Source organism: Triplophysa rosa, unplaced genomic scaffold (assembly GCF_024868665.1).
Source record: "Triplophysa rosa unplaced genomic scaffold, Trosa_1v2 scaffold410, whole genome shotgun sequence".
NCBI lineage: Eukaryota > Metazoa > Chordata > Actinopteri > Cypriniformes > Nemacheilidae > Triplophysa > Triplophysa rosa.
The window spans coordinates 42,245-59,868 of record NW_026634411.1 but is presented as its reverse complement, the minus strand read 5'-3'; the positions used below and the strand labels follow the sequence as shown (position 1 = coordinate 59,868).

The window sequence follows — 17,624 nt, the reverse complement described above, 5'->3', positions numbered from 1 at the left end:
TGGGCGGTCTTAGTCCAATCAGACCACCAGCTGATGTAGATTTGTGGGGGTGTGGCTACACGAGGTGTTTCAGGCAGGTCTGGGTGAGCATTCGCTTTTACATAGAATGCATCTTTTGTTCCCACACTTTCATTTCTGCAATTATACGTGTCTAATACATGCATGAGCAACTTATAACACACCAAAGACACAGAAAAACACGTGTTCACGCCATATGACCCCTTTAAACATGCAAGACAAATGAGTGAAATGTGGACATGTTAAGAGTTCAGAGCTGTAGTATGACTGTGNAGCGGAGTTATTTAGCGTATGACTCTAACCGGACCTAGTGCCCCACACGTAGTAACCCCCCAGCAGGGCGGTTCCGTATGATGTATTTTCATGGTCTGGTTCCCAGGATGGTAACCCATGACCTCCCCTAGGTGGGCTCCACCTCTTGCGGTACACCCTTACAGTCCGCACACTCCTCCCATGAGTTCTCCCCTGCCAGCGAGACCATGTTGGTGACTCCACTGAATTCCTCCCTACGACAGGAAGTGGCCTTCGTAGCACGTTTCCTCAGTGAGGAAATAGCGCTTCCCCAGTGGCCCTTACGGTGCCGGGCAGCTTCTTGCCGTTAGAGAAGAAGGTCTCTGCCCGTGACGGCCGGTGGCAGGGGCTTCCCACCTTTGGTCAAAAAGCTCTGGGATCCCCTACCTCTCCACTGGACGGCTACAATTTTACGCTAGCGCTCACGTCTGACACGCCTAGGCCAGTCAGCGTCGCTTGCTAGAGATTGTGACGCGGCACAGCGCTGTGGCATTTTCCACAGGAACCCCATCTGTCGGTTCGACACAATGTCGAGAGACCGACAGAAAGGGAACGTCTTGGTTAAGGATGTAACCTCTGATCCCTGATGGAGGGAACGAGACGTTGTGTCCTTCATGCCACAACGCTAGCCGCCCGTTGCAGAAGTCGAGAGATGCTCTCAGGCTCCTCAGCCCAAAAAGTGAATGAATGCAGCACGCCGTCTCCTTTTATACCTGGATATCCGGGGCGGAGTCCGGCATGCAAATTTCATTCACCAATTTCATTGGCCTTTTCGAAAGTTAGTCGGAAGACGATAGGTTCTCAAGTCAAACCCCATCTGTCGGTTTGACACAACGTCTCGTTCCCTCCATCAGGGAACAGAGGTTACATCCATAACCAAGACGTTGTGTTGTTGTCAGTGATGGAGGTTGTGCGGCTCTGGGCAGGCGCTGGCAGGATTCAGCAGAGACTGTGATCATCAGTGGAGGTTGTGTGTTGTGTATAAGTGTTGTGTTGTGTTGTTGTCAGTGATGGAGGTTGTGCGGCTCTGAGCAGGCGCTGGCAGGATTCAGCGAAGACTGTGATCATTGGTGGAGGTTGTGTGGGGGTCAGTGTGGCGTATCATCTGGCTAAAGCCGGACAAAAGGACGTGGTTCTGCTGGAGAAGTCCGAGCTGACGGCCGGGTCCACATGGCACGCGGTACATGCACTGAAACATTATCATGTCAATGATGTCATATATATATCAATCTTCAGTGTGGTCATGTGTGTGTTGATGATGTCATCTGTAGGCGGGCCTCACCACATATTATCATCCAGGCATCAATCTGAAGAAGATTCATTATTACAGCATTAAGCTCTTTGAGCAGCTGGAGGAGGAGACGGGACAGGTGAGCTTTCAGAAATCAGGATATCTCAGGATTTGTGTTGGGCTTCTATGATTGGTGGATGTGTGTCGTGTGTTGTAGGCCGTGGGTTTCCATCAGCCCGGCAGCATCAGACTGGCATCCTCTCCGGTCCGAGTGGATGAGCTGAAATATCAGATGAGCAGAACCCACTGGCACCCCACACCACAGTTTCTCATCGCACCCGAGCAGATCCATGAGCTCTTTCCTCTGCTCAACATGAACAAGGCACCGTGACCTCACATCTCTTCATTCAGTTTCTGCTCTTTCTGGACGTCTCTCATCTCTGTCTCGTGTTGGTCTCAGGTGTTGGCGGGTCTCTATAACCCCGGCGATGGTCACATTGATCCGTATTCTCTGACCATGGCTCTGGCGGCAGGCGCTCGTATGTACGGCGCTCAGATCTATCACCCGGCGCCGGTCACGGGTCTCACGCCCACCGCTGATGGCAGATGGGATGTCCAGACTCCACACGGAACCATCCGAGCCAATCGCATTGTCAACGCCACAGGTTAGGCCACACCCCCCACAGCCCTCTCTGTTAAACATATGATGATGTCACTCAACACATCGTGTGTGTGTTGCACAGATGTTTTGTGTAGTTGTGCTGTTGTTTAACCAGCGGTGATAAGACATTCAGACACACATTGCGCAGTCACACGGGGTCTGAAGGTCAACACTGACCAATAACAACCCAAACACACACTGACCCTCTGCTTGTGTGTTTGTGTGTGTGTGTTTAACCTTCAGACAGTCTAATGTCTGATTATAATGAGATAGATTTCAAATATCCCAAACTCTTCATAGTGTGTGAAACATGTGTAGGTTTCCCATTCTGACCCGTCTGTTTGTGTAAACATCACTGTCAGTGTTATTTACAAACAACTGTATTTCACAGTCTGGAGACTGACATAACTGACACACATCATCATCATCATCATGTCTCTGTGCGCGTGTGTGCGTGTAAGTGTGGGAGTGTGTGGATTATTTCTGCAGTCATTTCTGATGTTTATTACGACTCTATAAATGAGAGGATTTGTGTAGAGTGCTGATTCAGATTCAGATGTGTTTGTGTGTTTTGGTTTCTGCAGAGTTGTTTTTATTAGTTTTTGGCATTTTTTCTCTCACACGCGATCAGCCAATCAGCTCTCGTCAACAGTTGAGTTTTCAGCCAATGGTCAGAGGTGTTGTGTCACACGCCTCTCACTGGACTTAACCCACTGGACACTTTATTTTTGTTTCAGAGTTCAGTTTGTGTGTTGATGATGTTTACAAACCCTCAGTGTGTGTGTGTGTGTGTGTGTGTGTGTGTGTGTGTGTGTGTGTGTGTGTGTGGTGTGTTGTGTGTGTGTGTGTGTGTTGTCTGTGTGTGCGGTCATGTTTGTATATCCCGGTGGGGACCTAAACCATGGGGACTGTGTCACGTGGGGACAAAATTGAGGTCCTCTGGGCAAAAAAGCTATAAATTGTACAGAACAATATTTTTTACAAATCTAAAAATGCAAAAAGTGTTCTATGATCTTTAGGTTTAGGGATAGGGTTAGGGATAGGGGATAGAATATACAGTTTGTACAGTATAAAAACATTACGCCTATGGACTGTCCCCACGGGATAGTCAACCAAAGCGTGTCGTGTGTGTGTGTGTGTGTGTGGGTGTGTGTGTGTTGTGTGTTGTGGTGTTACATTACCCTGAGTTATAATTAGTAACAAGAAATTTGAGCGAGAAGACACAGGAAAATATGCGAACATGCAAAAAAACTACTCATTCTTTACTAACTATCTGCTCCTTTTGATGGTGGGTGCACACACTCTACTTGTAGTTGTGGGTGGTTACGGTGATGACGATCACTGTGGTGCGTGCTTCTGGGGGTAGTGTCATGTTATAATCCCGGTGGACAAACAACACAACACACACATATTAGATTTAGATTTGTTCAATATTTTCATGCACATGTACAAGACAAGGCAACGAAATGTGACCTCTGCATTTACCCATCCAGAGAGTAGTGAACACACGTACCCCCGGAGAGTGGGCAGCTATCACTGACAGCGCCCGGGAGCAAGTAGGGTAAGGTGCCTTGCTCAAGGCACCTCAGTTGTTACCCGCCGGCCCTGGAATCGAACCGGCAACCTTCTGGTCATGAGTCCGCTCTCTAACCATTAGCCACAACGCCTTTTTTTTTTTTTTATTACTCGTGTCACGTGGGGACCAAAATTGAGGTCCCATGGGCAACAAAAGCTAATAAATTGTACAGAACAATATTTTTTACAAATCTAAAAATGCAAAAAGTGTTCTATGATCTTTAGGTTTAGGGATAGGGTTAGGGATAGGGGATAGAATATACAGTTTGTACAGTATAAAAACATTACGCCTATGGACTGTCCCCACGGGGATAGTCAACCAAAGCCTGTTGTGTGTGTGTGTGTGTCGTGGTGTGCGTGTGGTGTGTCGCGTGCGCGGTTTGTGGTGTGCGTGTGCGTGTGTTGGGTCATTGGTAATGTCCTCAGATGATCTATAGAGTTAAGGGAGGATATTCAATTCAATTCAATTCAATTTTATTATTATAGCGCTTTTCCAATGTGCATTGTTCCAAAGCAGCTTACAGAGCAATAAGAAAACACAAAAGTAAAACACAGCCAGTGATGGTGTTATAGACCAAGCAAGATCATTATATCAGGGATACAATAAGTGGTGCGCACGGTGCAGCGCGACCAAAATAAAATCTCTGTAAATACAGTTTAGAACGCTGCATTGCTTACTACATGAGTTTATCAAGGATATTTTTGCTTTGCAATAGTATCTAGTTGGATAACATTGGTGCAAATACTCATCAAAACTAGTTTTTGATTGTTTTGTGACAATGTGCACTGGTTTTACTCTATGTGTTTGAAAAATACCTCTTGCTACATTTTCAACCAGACCTAATTTTGTGGAGCTGCTCTTCAGACAGGGGAACGCAAACGGTGTGGATATGGGCCCCGCAGCTCGTTCTGCGTGCGATAGTGGTGGGCGATCTGTAAAATTAGTATCCATCCGATACCAAGTAAATGCAGGGCCAGTATTGGCGATTATCGATACCAATACTTTTTACTTTTAAAAAGCATTCACTTGAACTTACATTTACTTTCCTGTAAATGAAATGTCATGATTTATCAGATGAATGCATCATTAATATGCTAAATCTGAATACATTTTCATGACCACTAAAATATTTTGTGATTTGTGCTCTTAATGTGCCTGTAGGCTAATTAATCATGTAGATGTTAAAACACTGGACATCATTTAAACCAAATAAATCTATTTATTTAGTTATTTATTCCTGTAATCGAATTTGCAAACTGAACTTTGCACCAAATTATTACTGGAAAATAGTAACAATAACAGATTAACAGAACAGAAAAACGATATATTACAAAACAATTTCTCGTTATCCCAGTACTACTTCTCTAGCTTTAAAAAAAAACAAAGTGACAAAATTATTACTCAAGAACAAAGATTTAAAACTGCTTTTCCGTTTTTGTTCAGTGTTATGTTTAGACAAAATAATAGAACAAATTAACATGTTTCCCTTTCATTACACTTTTTTAAGTGAATTTATAAACAAAGTGCACACAATTGTTTGAGACACAAAGTAAATAAAGTGCTTAAATAATAAAGTACTTTCAATCTTTGGCTTTTTACCCCCAAAGGCCCACTGCCATACATCGCAGTTCGCAGTGTTTTTATTCACCGAGGTGATAACTCCACACGATGCTCCTCTTCTTTTCGCCGGCTGCAGCTGCGTCTGCGCGCTTGCGCTTGGCTGCTGAGTCACGTGATAGCGGACTACAAAACACAGCAGGGCAGGGAGGAGCAACGTGTGCAAAACTAGGTGTATGGGAAATAGTTTTTCTTCATTATACAATTATTAGCTATATTAGTAAATAAATAAAATCAGTAGTAAAAACTAAAAACACATTAGTATCGATATTTTTATGTTAGGATCGATCCTTTAAGATACAACCTCAGTATCGAAAGTATCGATACTTCAGGATCGATCCGCCCACCACTACTGTGAATGACTGGAACTGCGCTGCTCGTCTACCAAAACACCGCTTCTCTTAAACTTTCTAAGAGGACAAGCTGTTTAAACTTGACACTTGCACGCAGCTTGTGTTTCTCTGCTATACTCGATCCCAGCTCCGCACCGCAAGTCTCCATGTGCGCTCGCAAGTGCACTTCCCAGCAACCTGCCAAAAACCAAAAAGGTTGTTGTTTTAGGTTTCAAAATTGGTGTTGAAAATGAATATTTACTAATGTAAAACGAAAAACAAGAAGAAATACATTATCATTGTATTTTAAGTGTACTTTAAAGTAAAATAAATATAGTATTATCCCACTTTATTATTTTGTTTATTGTTCATTAAAAAGTAACTACTTTTTTACTTTTATTTTTAATAGGTAAATATAATTTGTCACACTATGTGCAATGTGAGCACCAAACCGAATCTCCAGGTGCTCTTTTGAGAACCAGATAGAAAAACTTATGTGCACCCCTGATTATAATAAATAATATCTAATAAATGAATGAATAAATAAATAAATGCAGTCTCCCGGTGAGCAAGCCAACACTGCCCTGCTGTGGCGAGGAACCCAAACTCCAATGATGAATAAATGAAATCATCATCTGTCCTGTTTGTGGTTCTGATGGGTCAGACAGAAAGAGGTCAAAGGTCAGTGGATGTGGAATGTGTGCATGAGGATTTGTTTACACATCACATCTCTTCTTTCTTAAAGACACTGGTGTTTCACATGAGATCTCAGACTGTGTGCTTGTACATGATTTGATTTCCTGCGATGTCTCCACACACTTTCAGTCAGCTGTTTTTTTAACTCATTGTAAGTCTCCTGAGGCATGAGCGATAACTCCTGTCGTCTCTTTCCGTCGTGTTTGAAGGTTTCTGGGCGCGTGAGCTGGGTCAGATGATCGGTTTTCAGCATCCCACTGTTCCTGTACATCACCAGTATGTCGTCACGGCAACCGTTCCGGAGGTCAAAGCTCTGAAGAAAGAACTTCCTGTGATCAGAGATCTGGAGGGCTCGTATTATCTGCGTCAGGAGCGGGACGGCCTTCTTTTCGGACCCTACGAGACAGAGGAGAAGATGGTTCTGCAGGACTCGTGGATCAGAGATGGCGTTCCTCCAGGTGAACGCACCATAGATGACACACAACACGCAAAGAACCGTAGGATCGTGTAGAATCAGTCTCAGAACTGTTGTGACACAAATTCTTCTGTGACTTGTTGTGTGTTTTGAAGGTTTCGGTAAGGAACTGTTTGAGTCTGATCTGGACCGGATCATGGATCACGTGGAAATGGCCATGGAGATGGTGCCGGTTCTGAAGAACGCCGACATCATTAACATCGTATCTGGACCAATCACATACACTCCTGACCTGCTGCCTATGATCGGACCGCACCAGGGCGCACGCAACTACTGGACTGCCATCGGCTTCGGGTACACACACAACACACACTGCTTTATGTCACGAGTTCTGAATGCAAAAGTTGTTCAGATGTTCAAATATTTGATTGACAGGTATGGTATCATTCACTCTGGAGGGGTGGGGAAGTTTCTCAGTGATTGGATCATGAGCGGAGAGCCGCCGTATGACCTCATCGAATGTGACCCAAACCGCTATGGTCAGTGGACCAGCGCATCGTACCTGTGTGCCAAAGCCAGAGAATCTTACGGATTCAACAACGTTGGTGAGTCTGAGAAACACGTGTGCGCACGGCGTGTGTGCTTGGCTGAAAAAAGCATGTACACTACACACGTGTCAATTAACCCCATCTCTGTGTGTGTGTGTTCATGTTTGTATGTGTTCATGTTTGTATATCCCGGTGGGGACCTAAACCTGAATGCACACCAACACATGTGGATTTGTGTCACTGTGGGGACCAAAATTGAGGTCCTCATGGGCACAAAAGCTAATAAATTGTACAGAACAATATTTTTAAAAAATCTAAAAATGCAAAAAGTGTTCTATGATCTTTAGGTTTAGGGATAGGGTTAGGGATAGGGGATAGAATATACAGTTTGTACAGTATAAAAACATTACGCCTATGGACTGTCCCCACGGAGATAATAAACCAGACATGCGTGTGTGTGTGTGTGTGTGTGTGTGTGTGTGTTTCAGTGGGTTACCCTAAAGAGGAGCGTTTTGCAGGCCGACCGACTAACAGAGTCAGTGGTGTTTATGAGCTATTAAAGGATAAATGTTCAATGGGTTTCCACGCGGGCTGGGAGCAGCCACATTACTTCTACAAACCAGGAGACGACACTGGATACAAGTGAGACGCACACACACACACACACACACACACACACACGAAGAATTATTCAAATGTTGACAGGCTGTCTTTAGATTTTAGAAATGAAACATAGCTGCTGATCCTCAACCTGTCCCGCTGTCACACACAACACAACACATGAGCAAACCGTACCGTACTGAAAGAGAAGAATGACTGACTGCTGTACTCAACAAAATATTCATAACTGACAAAACTCAACTGCGTGTTCGATTGATTTACTTCTTGAATATCACATTCTCTGAGACACTGGAGTTTATTATTGTCCAGCGAGTTGAGTGTTTTTTCTATGTGTGTATAATCATCCTGCAGCCGCGGGACATTCAAAGCAAAGATGACCTCCAGACATCACTTCAGTAACACAAACCCTTGAGAAACTCATAACTGATTCATCATCTCTCCATCAGACCCAGTTTCAGACGGACTAACTGGTTTGGACCGGTGGGGCGTGAGTGTAAACTGGTGATGGAGAGAGTGGGTGTGATCGACCTTTCACCTTTTGGGAAATTCACAGTGAAAGGGGAAGATTCACACAAGCTGCTGGATGGACTGTTGGCTAACAGCCTGCCGAAGGTCGGATCGTTTTAATAAAGACTCACGCTTGACTTTCTTCATACTGAGATCTGTCATGTTGTTTACTTCTCATTCTCAGGTGGGTCAGACCAACATCAGTCACATGTTGACCCCGCGGGGGCGTGTCTATGCTGAGGTCACGGTTACCCAGCATGCACCTGGAGAGTTCCTGCTCATCACAGGATCAGGATCAGAGCTGCATGATCTGCGGTGTGTGTGTGTGTGTGTCAGTAATGCAGCTGTCTGGTGTCTGCCCCTTCATCTCAACCAATCAGAAAGCAGCACGCTCCCTCTCAACACAAACACGCTCTCAGCGCCCCCTTCTGGATAAATGAAATGCATTTACACTGTAGACCAGTGGTCACCAACCCTGTTCCTGGAGATCGACCGTCCTGCAGACTGCAGCTCCAACCCTGCTTCAGCACACCTGTCTGTCATTATCCAGCAAACCTGAACACCTCGATTAGATAGTTCAGGTGTGTTTGATTGGGGTTATAGCTGAAATCTTCAGGACGGTCGATCTCCAGGAGCAGGGTTGGTGACCACTGCTGTAAAGAGACATCACTGTTGCTCATTCATAGTTTTGAGATTTGAACCACAATGTCATACAGACCTGAGGAACTGCATAGCAACACCCTGACAACGGCACTCTGGTGTTGATGCTGACCGGTGTTATTGTGTGTGTGTGACAGATGGATGGAGCGTCAGGTGTCTGATGGTGGTTATCGTGTGAGTGTTTTTAATGTGACGGATGAGATGGGTGTTCTGGGCATCGCCGGGCCGAACTCCCGCAAGGTTCTTCAGAAGCTGACAGATGAAGACATGAGCGATGCGGCGTTCAGATTCCTGCAGTGTAAATCCATTCAGCTGGCCGGCATTCTGGTCCGGGCCGTCCGGATCTCCTACACGGGTGAGCGGTCATGCCAATAAACCCTCAATGAGCATGACAATATATGCAGTGTTTGTGTACATGTGTAAACCTGTGGGTTTTATTGTGTGTGTGTTGTAGGGGAGTTGGGCTGGGAGTTGTACATGGACATGAGCAACATGTCAGCGGTGTATGAAGCGCTCATGGGCACCGGACAGGATGAGGGGATTGATAACTTTGGCACATATGCCATGAACTCCCTGAGACTGGAGAAAGGATTCAGAGCTTGGGGCGCCGAGGTGTTACACACAGATCAATACACACACACACGCACACACACAAATTAATACACACACACACGCACACGCACACACACAAATTAATACACACACACACGCACACGCACACACACGCACACACATTAATATACACACACATATTAATACACACACACACACAGATTAATATACACACACACATATTAATATGCACACGCATACACAAATTAATACACGCACACATATTAATATACACACACACAGATCAATATATATACACACACACAGATTAATATACACACACACATATTAATACACACACACACACACACAAATTAATACACACACACATATTGATACACACACACACGCACACACATATTAATAAAATTGCTCCATAATTGATACACACACACACACAGATTAATACACACACACACACACACACACACACACACACATATATAATACACTCTCTCTCACACAGATCAATATATAAACACACACATTAATACACACACACACACAGATTAATATACACACACATATTGATACACGCACACACAAACACACACACATATTAATACACTCTCTCTCACACAGACTGTATGAATGTATGAAGTGACTGACCATGTTTTGATTTCAGATGAACTGTGACACAAATCCTCTTGAAGCTGGTTTGGATTATTTCATTAAACTCAATAAGGTGATGACAGATCACACACACATGTATGTTTTTACCCAACCCCTAAACCTATAGATCATAGAACACTTTTTGCATTTTTAGATTTTTAAAAATATTTCAATTTATAGCTTTTTGCCCAGCGGACTCACATTTTGGTCACCACCTATACAAAGCCACACTTAGATAGCCATGCACATTACACACATTATATGCCGAACACATTAATACATACACACACACAGATTAATATACACACACACATATTAATATGCACACGCATACACAAATTAATACACGCACACATATTAATATACACACACACAGATCAATATATATACACACACACAGATTAATATACACACACACATATTAATACACACACACACACACACAAATTAATACACACACACATATTGATACACACACACACGCACACACATATTAATAAAATTGCTCCATAATTGATACACACACACACACAGATTAATACACACACACACACACACACACACACACACACATATATAATACACTCTCTCTCACACAGATCAATATATAAACACACACATTAATACACACACACACACAGATTAATATACACACACATATTGATACACGCACACACAAACACACACACATATTAATACACTCTCTCTCACACAGACTGTATGAATGTATGAAGTGACTGACCATGTTTTGATTTCAGATGAACTGTGACACAAATCCTCTTGAAGCTGGTTTGGATTATTTCATTAAACTCAATAAGGTGATGACAGATCACACACACATGTATGTTTTTACCCAACCCCTAAACCTATAGATCATAGAACACTTTTTGCATTTTTAGATTTTTAAAAATATTGTTCTGTACAATTTATAAGCTTTTGTGCCCATGAGGACCTCAATTTTGGTCCCCACGGTGACACGAGTCCCCATGTGTTGGTGTGTATTCAGGTTTAGGTCCCCACCGGGATATACAAACATGAACACACACACACACACACACACACACGTCATTTCTCAGAGCTTGCTCTATCATATCTCAGTTATGTTTCATTTGAATCTCAATTCTTTACAACACAATTGTTTTAATTCTTTACATTTATTCATTTGGCATTTAATGCTTTAGGAGGCTTTAAAGGGGTCATATGACACGGCTAAAAGGAATATTATGGTTTGTTTTAGATGTAATACAATGTGTATACAGGATTTAAGGTATTTTCCACACACCGTGCATGTTTGTATCTCCTCTTTGCTCCGCCTCTCTGAAACGTGCAGATGTTTTACAAAGCTCATGGCTCTGAAAAGTGAGGTGTGCTTTGATTGGCCAGTTCACCAGTGCGTAGTGATTTGTGGAATACTGCAAGCGTGTGAGGGAAATGTAACGCCTCTGACCATATTTGGAACATCAGGTTCCTCTTCAATTGTACTGACAGGTACGCCCACCTTACTTTCATCTACATTTGGGCGGTCTTAGTCCAATCAGACCACCAGCTGATGTAGATTTGTGGGGGTGTGGCTACACGAGGTGTTTCAGGCAGGTCTGGGTGAGCATTCGCTTTTACATAGAATGCATCTTTTGTTCCCACACTTTCATTTCTGCAATTATACGTGTCTAATACATGCATGAGCAACTTATAACACACCAAAGACACAGAAAAACACGTGTTCACGCCATATGACCCCTTTAAACATGCAAGACAAATGAGTGAAATGTGGACATGTTAAGAGTTCAGAGCTGTAGTATGACTGTGAGCAGCTGAAAGATTTTGATGAAAAAGTGATTTTTTTTGTGAGACTGCAGATGAGACATGTGAGAATAATGGGCTGTTTTTAGGAGAAACATCTGAGAAACGGGAGACTTGAGCGAAGGTCTCACTGCTGTTAAAAAGCCAATGAAACAAGAGCTGATGTGTGATGTGATGTGACGTGATGTGATGTGACGTGATGTGTGTTTGGTGTGGATCAGTCTGCAGAGTTCATGGGGAAACGGGCTCTGCTGGAGATCAAGTCTCAGGGTTTGAAGCGTAAACTGGCGTTCCTCACACTACATACAGACCACATCGACCCCGAGGGCAATGAAACCATCTGGCACAACGGCAAAGTAAAGAATGAACTCATCGCATTCATCAGCACTCGTGATGTGTAAATGTGATCTTAAGAAAAGCAGAAACCCACTTTCATCAGTCAGGATATTTCACATCTCGCTTATGAAACACCAGCACACAACACCTCTTCTTTACACTTCTCAGTCATTTCACTGCTTTTCTTTTAATAATGTTAAAGATCATTCAGATCATCTGAAGAACTGAAGGTTGAGATTCACTGAGCCTATGATTCAGTAATCGTGTTCAATCATCACAAATATTTCAATATTTCATATCTGATCTGGTTTATAGTAGTTCATGTGCTTGTTCATCATGTGTGAGACGTGTTTCTGATGTTTGTGTTTGTTCTTCATGGAGGTGGTTGGAAATACGACATCAGGGTCGTACAGTTACAGCACACATCAGAGTCTGGCGTTGGGTTATCTGCCCGGGGATCTGCTGAACATCGGACAGAAGGTGGAAGTGGAACTTCTGGGTAAGAAATACCCGGCCACGGTCAGTCAGGAGCCACTGGTTCTCACGGAACCCGCCAGAACACGACTGCAGAAGAAGAAGAGCGAGAGGGAGATCCAGTGATGGACTGCTGTTGAATGTTTCACCGTGTCATTTAGTTTCTGGTCTGATGGTGCTGTCAGGAAAGACTTCATCTGTGAACGTCTTAATCAACGCTGAAGTCATCTTTATGGGTACAAAAGTTTTCAATGCTGCTGTAGAAACACAATGTCTTGATGTTTTACTCCGTGTGAACCATCTGAAGTGACCACACATGTGCACATCAACTGAAATAAATCTCACAGTTACACATCGAAGGATTCCACTGGTATTTGATGATACGTTCTGTTTATCTTTGTACTGTGAAGTTTCATTCTGAAGAAATACACTTTATTTTTGACCGGTTTAATTGTGTGTCTTGCATGATTTTTTTGAATGAAGAACAATTTGAACAGTATTGGGGTGCGTTTACACTTGTCTTTTCAATGTGTATGTGGACAACATCCAGATACAGGTCGCATGTTAATGCCAAGTGTAAACGCACCCTTATACAAACAAGAGTACATAAACCCTGTCCCTAAAAAGAAATAAAAATAATTCTAGAAAAAACTGAAAGGCCTTTTACATAAAAAGCTTGTATTTATTAAATAGCTTTATAGTTTTCCTTGCTTTTAAGATATATTTGTTTTCCCAAGTATATCTTGACTTCATTTTGAAAATGCACAAAGTTGGGTACTTTTTCACCCCGTTTAACTTTGTGAATATGAAAACGGACAATTATAATAATTCAATCAAATATAAATATCAAATCAATATCATCCTCCAATGAAAAACATTGAAGCAGAATAACAGATTCCACAAGTTTTGCATGATTTGTTTATAATGTCATGAAACGATCCGTTGTTTTAAAACTGGACGAATCCAATGGCTCGGCTTCTGAATATTAATTACGTCACGTGATATGGCCGGTCGCTGAAGAACGTCACCATAAACGAATAAGAGGCTTGTTCGACTTGATGCGGCGCCGCAAGACCCGACAGGCGGATGACACCAAAGTACCGCGAGAGCCATTCAAAAACTATAAAAAGTTTGGTTTCGAATCGCTCTCGCGGTACTTTGATGTCATCCGCCTGTCGGGTCTTGCGGCGCCGCATCAAGTCGAACACGTGTTGGTGTAATTGTCGGTATTCAGTCAGTCAGTCAGTCAGAGGTTATAAATGTGTCTCGTGCTCTTTTTCGGAAGAACCTCTTCCGTGCTTCAGTGAGCGGAAGTAGCGCTAAAGCTCGAGATGAATGTGAGGGAAGTTAGTTTGGTCTTTATCTGTATTCTCGCTCGTGTTGACGCCAAACAGCCGAATATCGTGTTTATACTGGCGGATGATCTGGGCTGGAATGATGTGGGATATCACGGTTCTGAGATCAGAACTCCTCACGTGGACCGGTTATCGGCTCAGGGGGTTCGGCTCGAGGGTTATTACGTGCAGCCGCTGTGCACTCCGTCCAGAAACCAGCTGATGACCGGCAGATATCAGGTAAAACTATAGTTTACTATAGTAAATATTCCTCAAGTATCTATGCCACGGTATGTCTTCTTGGGCGTTAGTGATGACATCAGAAGGTATTTGAAATGAAGATCACATCCGAGTAACACTGTTGCGCTTCTGTTGTACACCAGTGTTTATATTATGGGCTGTATGTTGTTGTGTGTCAGATTCACACGGGTCTCCAGCATCAGATCATCTGGCCGTGTCAGCCGTACTGCGTTCCTCTGGATGAGAGACTCCTGCCACAGATCCTGCGGGACGCTGGTTATAACACACACATGGTGGGCAAATGGCACCTGGGCATGTTCCAGAGAGACTGTCTGCCCACACGCAGAGGCTTTCAGTCGTTTTTTGGTGTGTGATCACGAGTCTTCAAATGCAGATTCCCTAAATACTTGAAAGGCTTGTTGTGTGTCTGGTAAAGTTTGCGTTGTCTTAAAACGGCCTGTTGATGTGTAGGTTACCTGACGGGTTCCGAAGATTATTACACACATCACAGATGTTATTTCATCTCTCCGCTGAACATCACCCGCTGTGCTCTGGACCTGCGGGATGGTGAAGATGTGACCACGCGTTACACGGGCCGATACTCCACAGAACTCTTCACACAGAGAGCCGCGGACATCATTCACCAGCACACGCCTGACAAAGTACACACCCACACACGTGTGGTTTATTATCTCCGTGGGGACAGACCGTATGATTTTTATACAGTACACGCTGTATATGTTATCCCCTAAACCTGAAGATCATAGAAAACCTTTTGCATTTTTTGATTTTCAAAAAATATTTTGAAAACTTTTCTGCCCATGGGGACCTCATTTTTGAGTCCCCATGAGGTGGAGTGTATTCAGGTTTAAGTCCCCACCGGGATATAAAATCAAGGAACCTGTGTTCCCATTTACTGTAACAGCCGTGTCGACCTGTGCACTCGTCAGGAGATGTCTGGCTCTTTCCGCAGGTGTTTTGGGTTTGATGGGGATTATTATTTGATGTGTTCTTGTAGCCGCTCTTCCTGTATCTGGCGCTGCAGGCGGTTCACGGGCCCATGCAGGTACCCGAGCGCTACGTCACGCCCTACAGTTTCATCAAGGATAAACTGAGGCGAGAGTACGCGGGGATGGTGTCGGTGATGGACGAAGCCGTGGGGAACGTTAGCAAAGCTCTTCAGGACGCAGGACTGTGGAACAACACTGTGCTCGTATTCTCAACAGGTACTGTCATCTAGAGCCCTGAACACCGCTGTCACGCACACACATCTCACTCACTCCACTGACACGCGGACACATTCCTTCAAAACTTTCTCACAGGCTAAAACATGAAGACCTTTGAGCATGAGTTTACCCAAACAATCCTGCCAGCATTTCTTTACTCCCATGTCACACTGAACTGTTGTTTTTGAAGAACCTACAGCCAGAGTCAGAGACAAATGTAGAATTCTTTCATCATTTCCTCACGTCATGTCAAACCTGTTTGAATTTCCTTCTTCTGCAGAAGACATTTTGAAGAACGTTAATAATCAAGCAACAATGAACTCCATTGACTTTCATTGTATGAACACAAAACCACCGAGACATTTCTCGAAATATCTTCTTTCGTGTTCCACTGAAGCATACAGGTTTACAACCACATGAGGCTGAAGCAACATTTTGGTGTCAGTTGTACGTCCATAAGGTGGTGCTGTTTGATTTTCAGATAATGGTGGTCAGACGCTCACAGGAGGAAATAACTGGCCTCTGCGAGGAAGGAAGTGGTCACTCTGGGAGGGTGGAGTCAGAGGTGTGGCCTTTGCGACCGGACCACTGGTCGAGCGGCCAGGAACTGTCAGTCAAGAGCTCATTCATATCTCTGATTGGCTGCCTACCTTTGCTGGTCTGGCCGGGGCTTCGACCAATGGCAGTAAACCTCTGGATGGGTTTAATGTGTGGGACACTATCAGGTGAGAGAGAGCGAGAGAGGGGGTCAGCAGTGGTCTTTGAGTTTGTGATGTTATTCATGCTGTGTGTGATGTTTGTTTAGTCGTGGTAAAGCGTCTCCTCGAGTTGAACTCTTGCACAACATCGACCCGCTGTATGTAGACGTCGCTCCCTGTAAGTGACACATCCACAGGTTTAAATGGGGAGTCTGATGAAAGCGCGAGTAATAAAGTCTGTCCGTCCGTCTGCAGGTCAAGAGGAGTCCAGTGATTTCCTGCAGGAGTCTCTGTGGCGCTTAGCACCTCGGCCGGTCGCTCTTGAGGACCGCTCTGGATTTAACGTGTCGGTTCACGCTGCCATTCGACACAAGAGCTGGAAACTTCTCACAGGTTACCCAGGTCTGTCATCATGTGATCATGTCAGTGGACACTCAACAGTGTGTGAACGTGATGTATTTGATCTCACATTCTAGAAAGTGTTTATGTGAAGCATCAGTACACAAACCGTTCAGCAGTACACGGGTGTGTGTGTTGTTTAGGATGTCCTCTCTGGTTTGCGCGCCCTGGCGGCGGTCAGATGAACGTCTCTGAGCAGCTGAAGCAGGTCATGCTGTTTAATGTGGAGAAGGATCCTGAGGAGCGTGTGGAGATTTCTCATCAGCACCCAGAGATCGTCAATTTCCTGCTCAGACGTCTGCAGTATTACCAGAAGGAGGCCCAGCCAATCACCTTCCCTCCTGATGACCCGCGCTGTGACCCTGGACCCTCCGGAGCCTGGGGACCCTGGCAGTGAGGAAGATGATGATGAACACTGGCTGTGTGTGTGTGTGTGTGTGTGTCAGTCAGTTTGTGCGTGCGTGTGTGTGTCACGTGTGACCTTGTTTTTATATTCCGGTGAGGACCTAAACCTGAATGCACACCAACACATGGGGACTCGTCATGTCAACATGGGGACCAAAACTGAGGTCCCCACGGGAAAATAAACATATTAATCATACAGAACAATATTTAAAAAAAAACTAAAAATGTTCTATGATCTTTAGGATAGGGGATAGAATATACAGTTTGTACAGTATAAAAATCATTACGCCTATGGACTGTCCCCACGGAGATAAT

General features: G+C 44.1%; 2 protein-coding genes across 2 annotated transcripts; both read left to right on the top strand.

Annotated features, from left to right (window-relative positions):
- The first annotated feature begins 309 nt into the window (after positions 1–309).
- Positions 310–13,493, top strand: LOC130550721 (dimethylglycine dehydrogenase, mitochondrial-like). Its single transcript, XM_057328212.1, has 17 exons — positions 310–366; positions 423–561; positions 1,296–1,489; positions 1,581–1,679; positions 1,758–1,922; positions 2,001–2,205; positions 6,632–6,880; positions 6,993–7,191; positions 7,273–7,442; positions 7,874–8,027; positions 8,453–8,618; positions 8,698–8,828; positions 9,311–9,528; positions 9,628–9,785; positions 11,156–11,215; positions 12,419–12,553; positions 12,915–13,493. The coding sequence occupies exons 1-17, from the start codon at positions 310–312 to the stop codon at positions 13,131–13,133; spliced, it is 2,718 nt and encodes a 905-aa protein (XP_057184195.1). The 3' UTR covers positions 13,134–13,493.
- A 677-nt stretch (positions 13,494–14,170) lies between these two features.
- On the top strand, positions 14,171–17,567 carry arsb (arylsulfatase B). The gene is made up of 8 exons (XM_057328216.1): positions 14,171–14,581; positions 14,761–14,947; positions 15,053–15,243; positions 15,600–15,807; positions 16,289–16,532; positions 16,613–16,683; positions 16,761–16,907; positions 17,048–17,567. Exons 1-8 carry the CDS (start codon positions 14,339–14,341, stop codon positions 17,299–17,301), a joined length of 1,545 nt encoding a protein of 514 aa, XP_057184199.1. The 5' UTR covers positions 14,171–14,338; the 3' UTR covers positions 17,302–17,567.
- The last annotated feature ends 57 nt before the right edge of the window (positions 17,568–17,624 follow it).

Excerpts from the sequence above, each read along its gene's own strand:
- LOC130550721 (XM_057328212.1), top strand. The coding sequence starts at position 310 with ATGACTCTAACCGGACCTAGTGCCCCACACGTAGTAACCCCCCAGCAG. Across the intron at positions 562-1,295 it reads CTTCGTAGCACGTTTCCTCA|TGTTGTGTTGTGTTGTTGTC; the intron begins GTGAGGAAATAG and ends GTTGTGTATAAG. Across the intron at positions 12,554-12,914 it reads CCATCTGGCACAACGGCAAA|GTGGTTGGAAATACGACATC; the intron begins GTAAAGAATGAA and ends TTCTTCATGGAG.
- arsb (XM_057328216.1), top strand. The coding sequence starts at position 14,339 with ATGAATGTGAGGGAAGTTAGTTTGGTCTTTATCTGTATTCTCGCTCGT. Across the intron at positions 14,582-14,760 it reads TGATGACCGGCAGATATCAG|ATTCACACGGGTCTCCAGCA; the intron begins GTAAAACTATAG and ends GTTGTGTGTCAG. Across the intron at positions 14,948-15,052 it reads AGGCTTTCAGTCGTTTTTTG|GTTACCTGACGGGTTCCGAA; the intron begins GTGTGTGATCAC and ends GTTGATGTGTAG.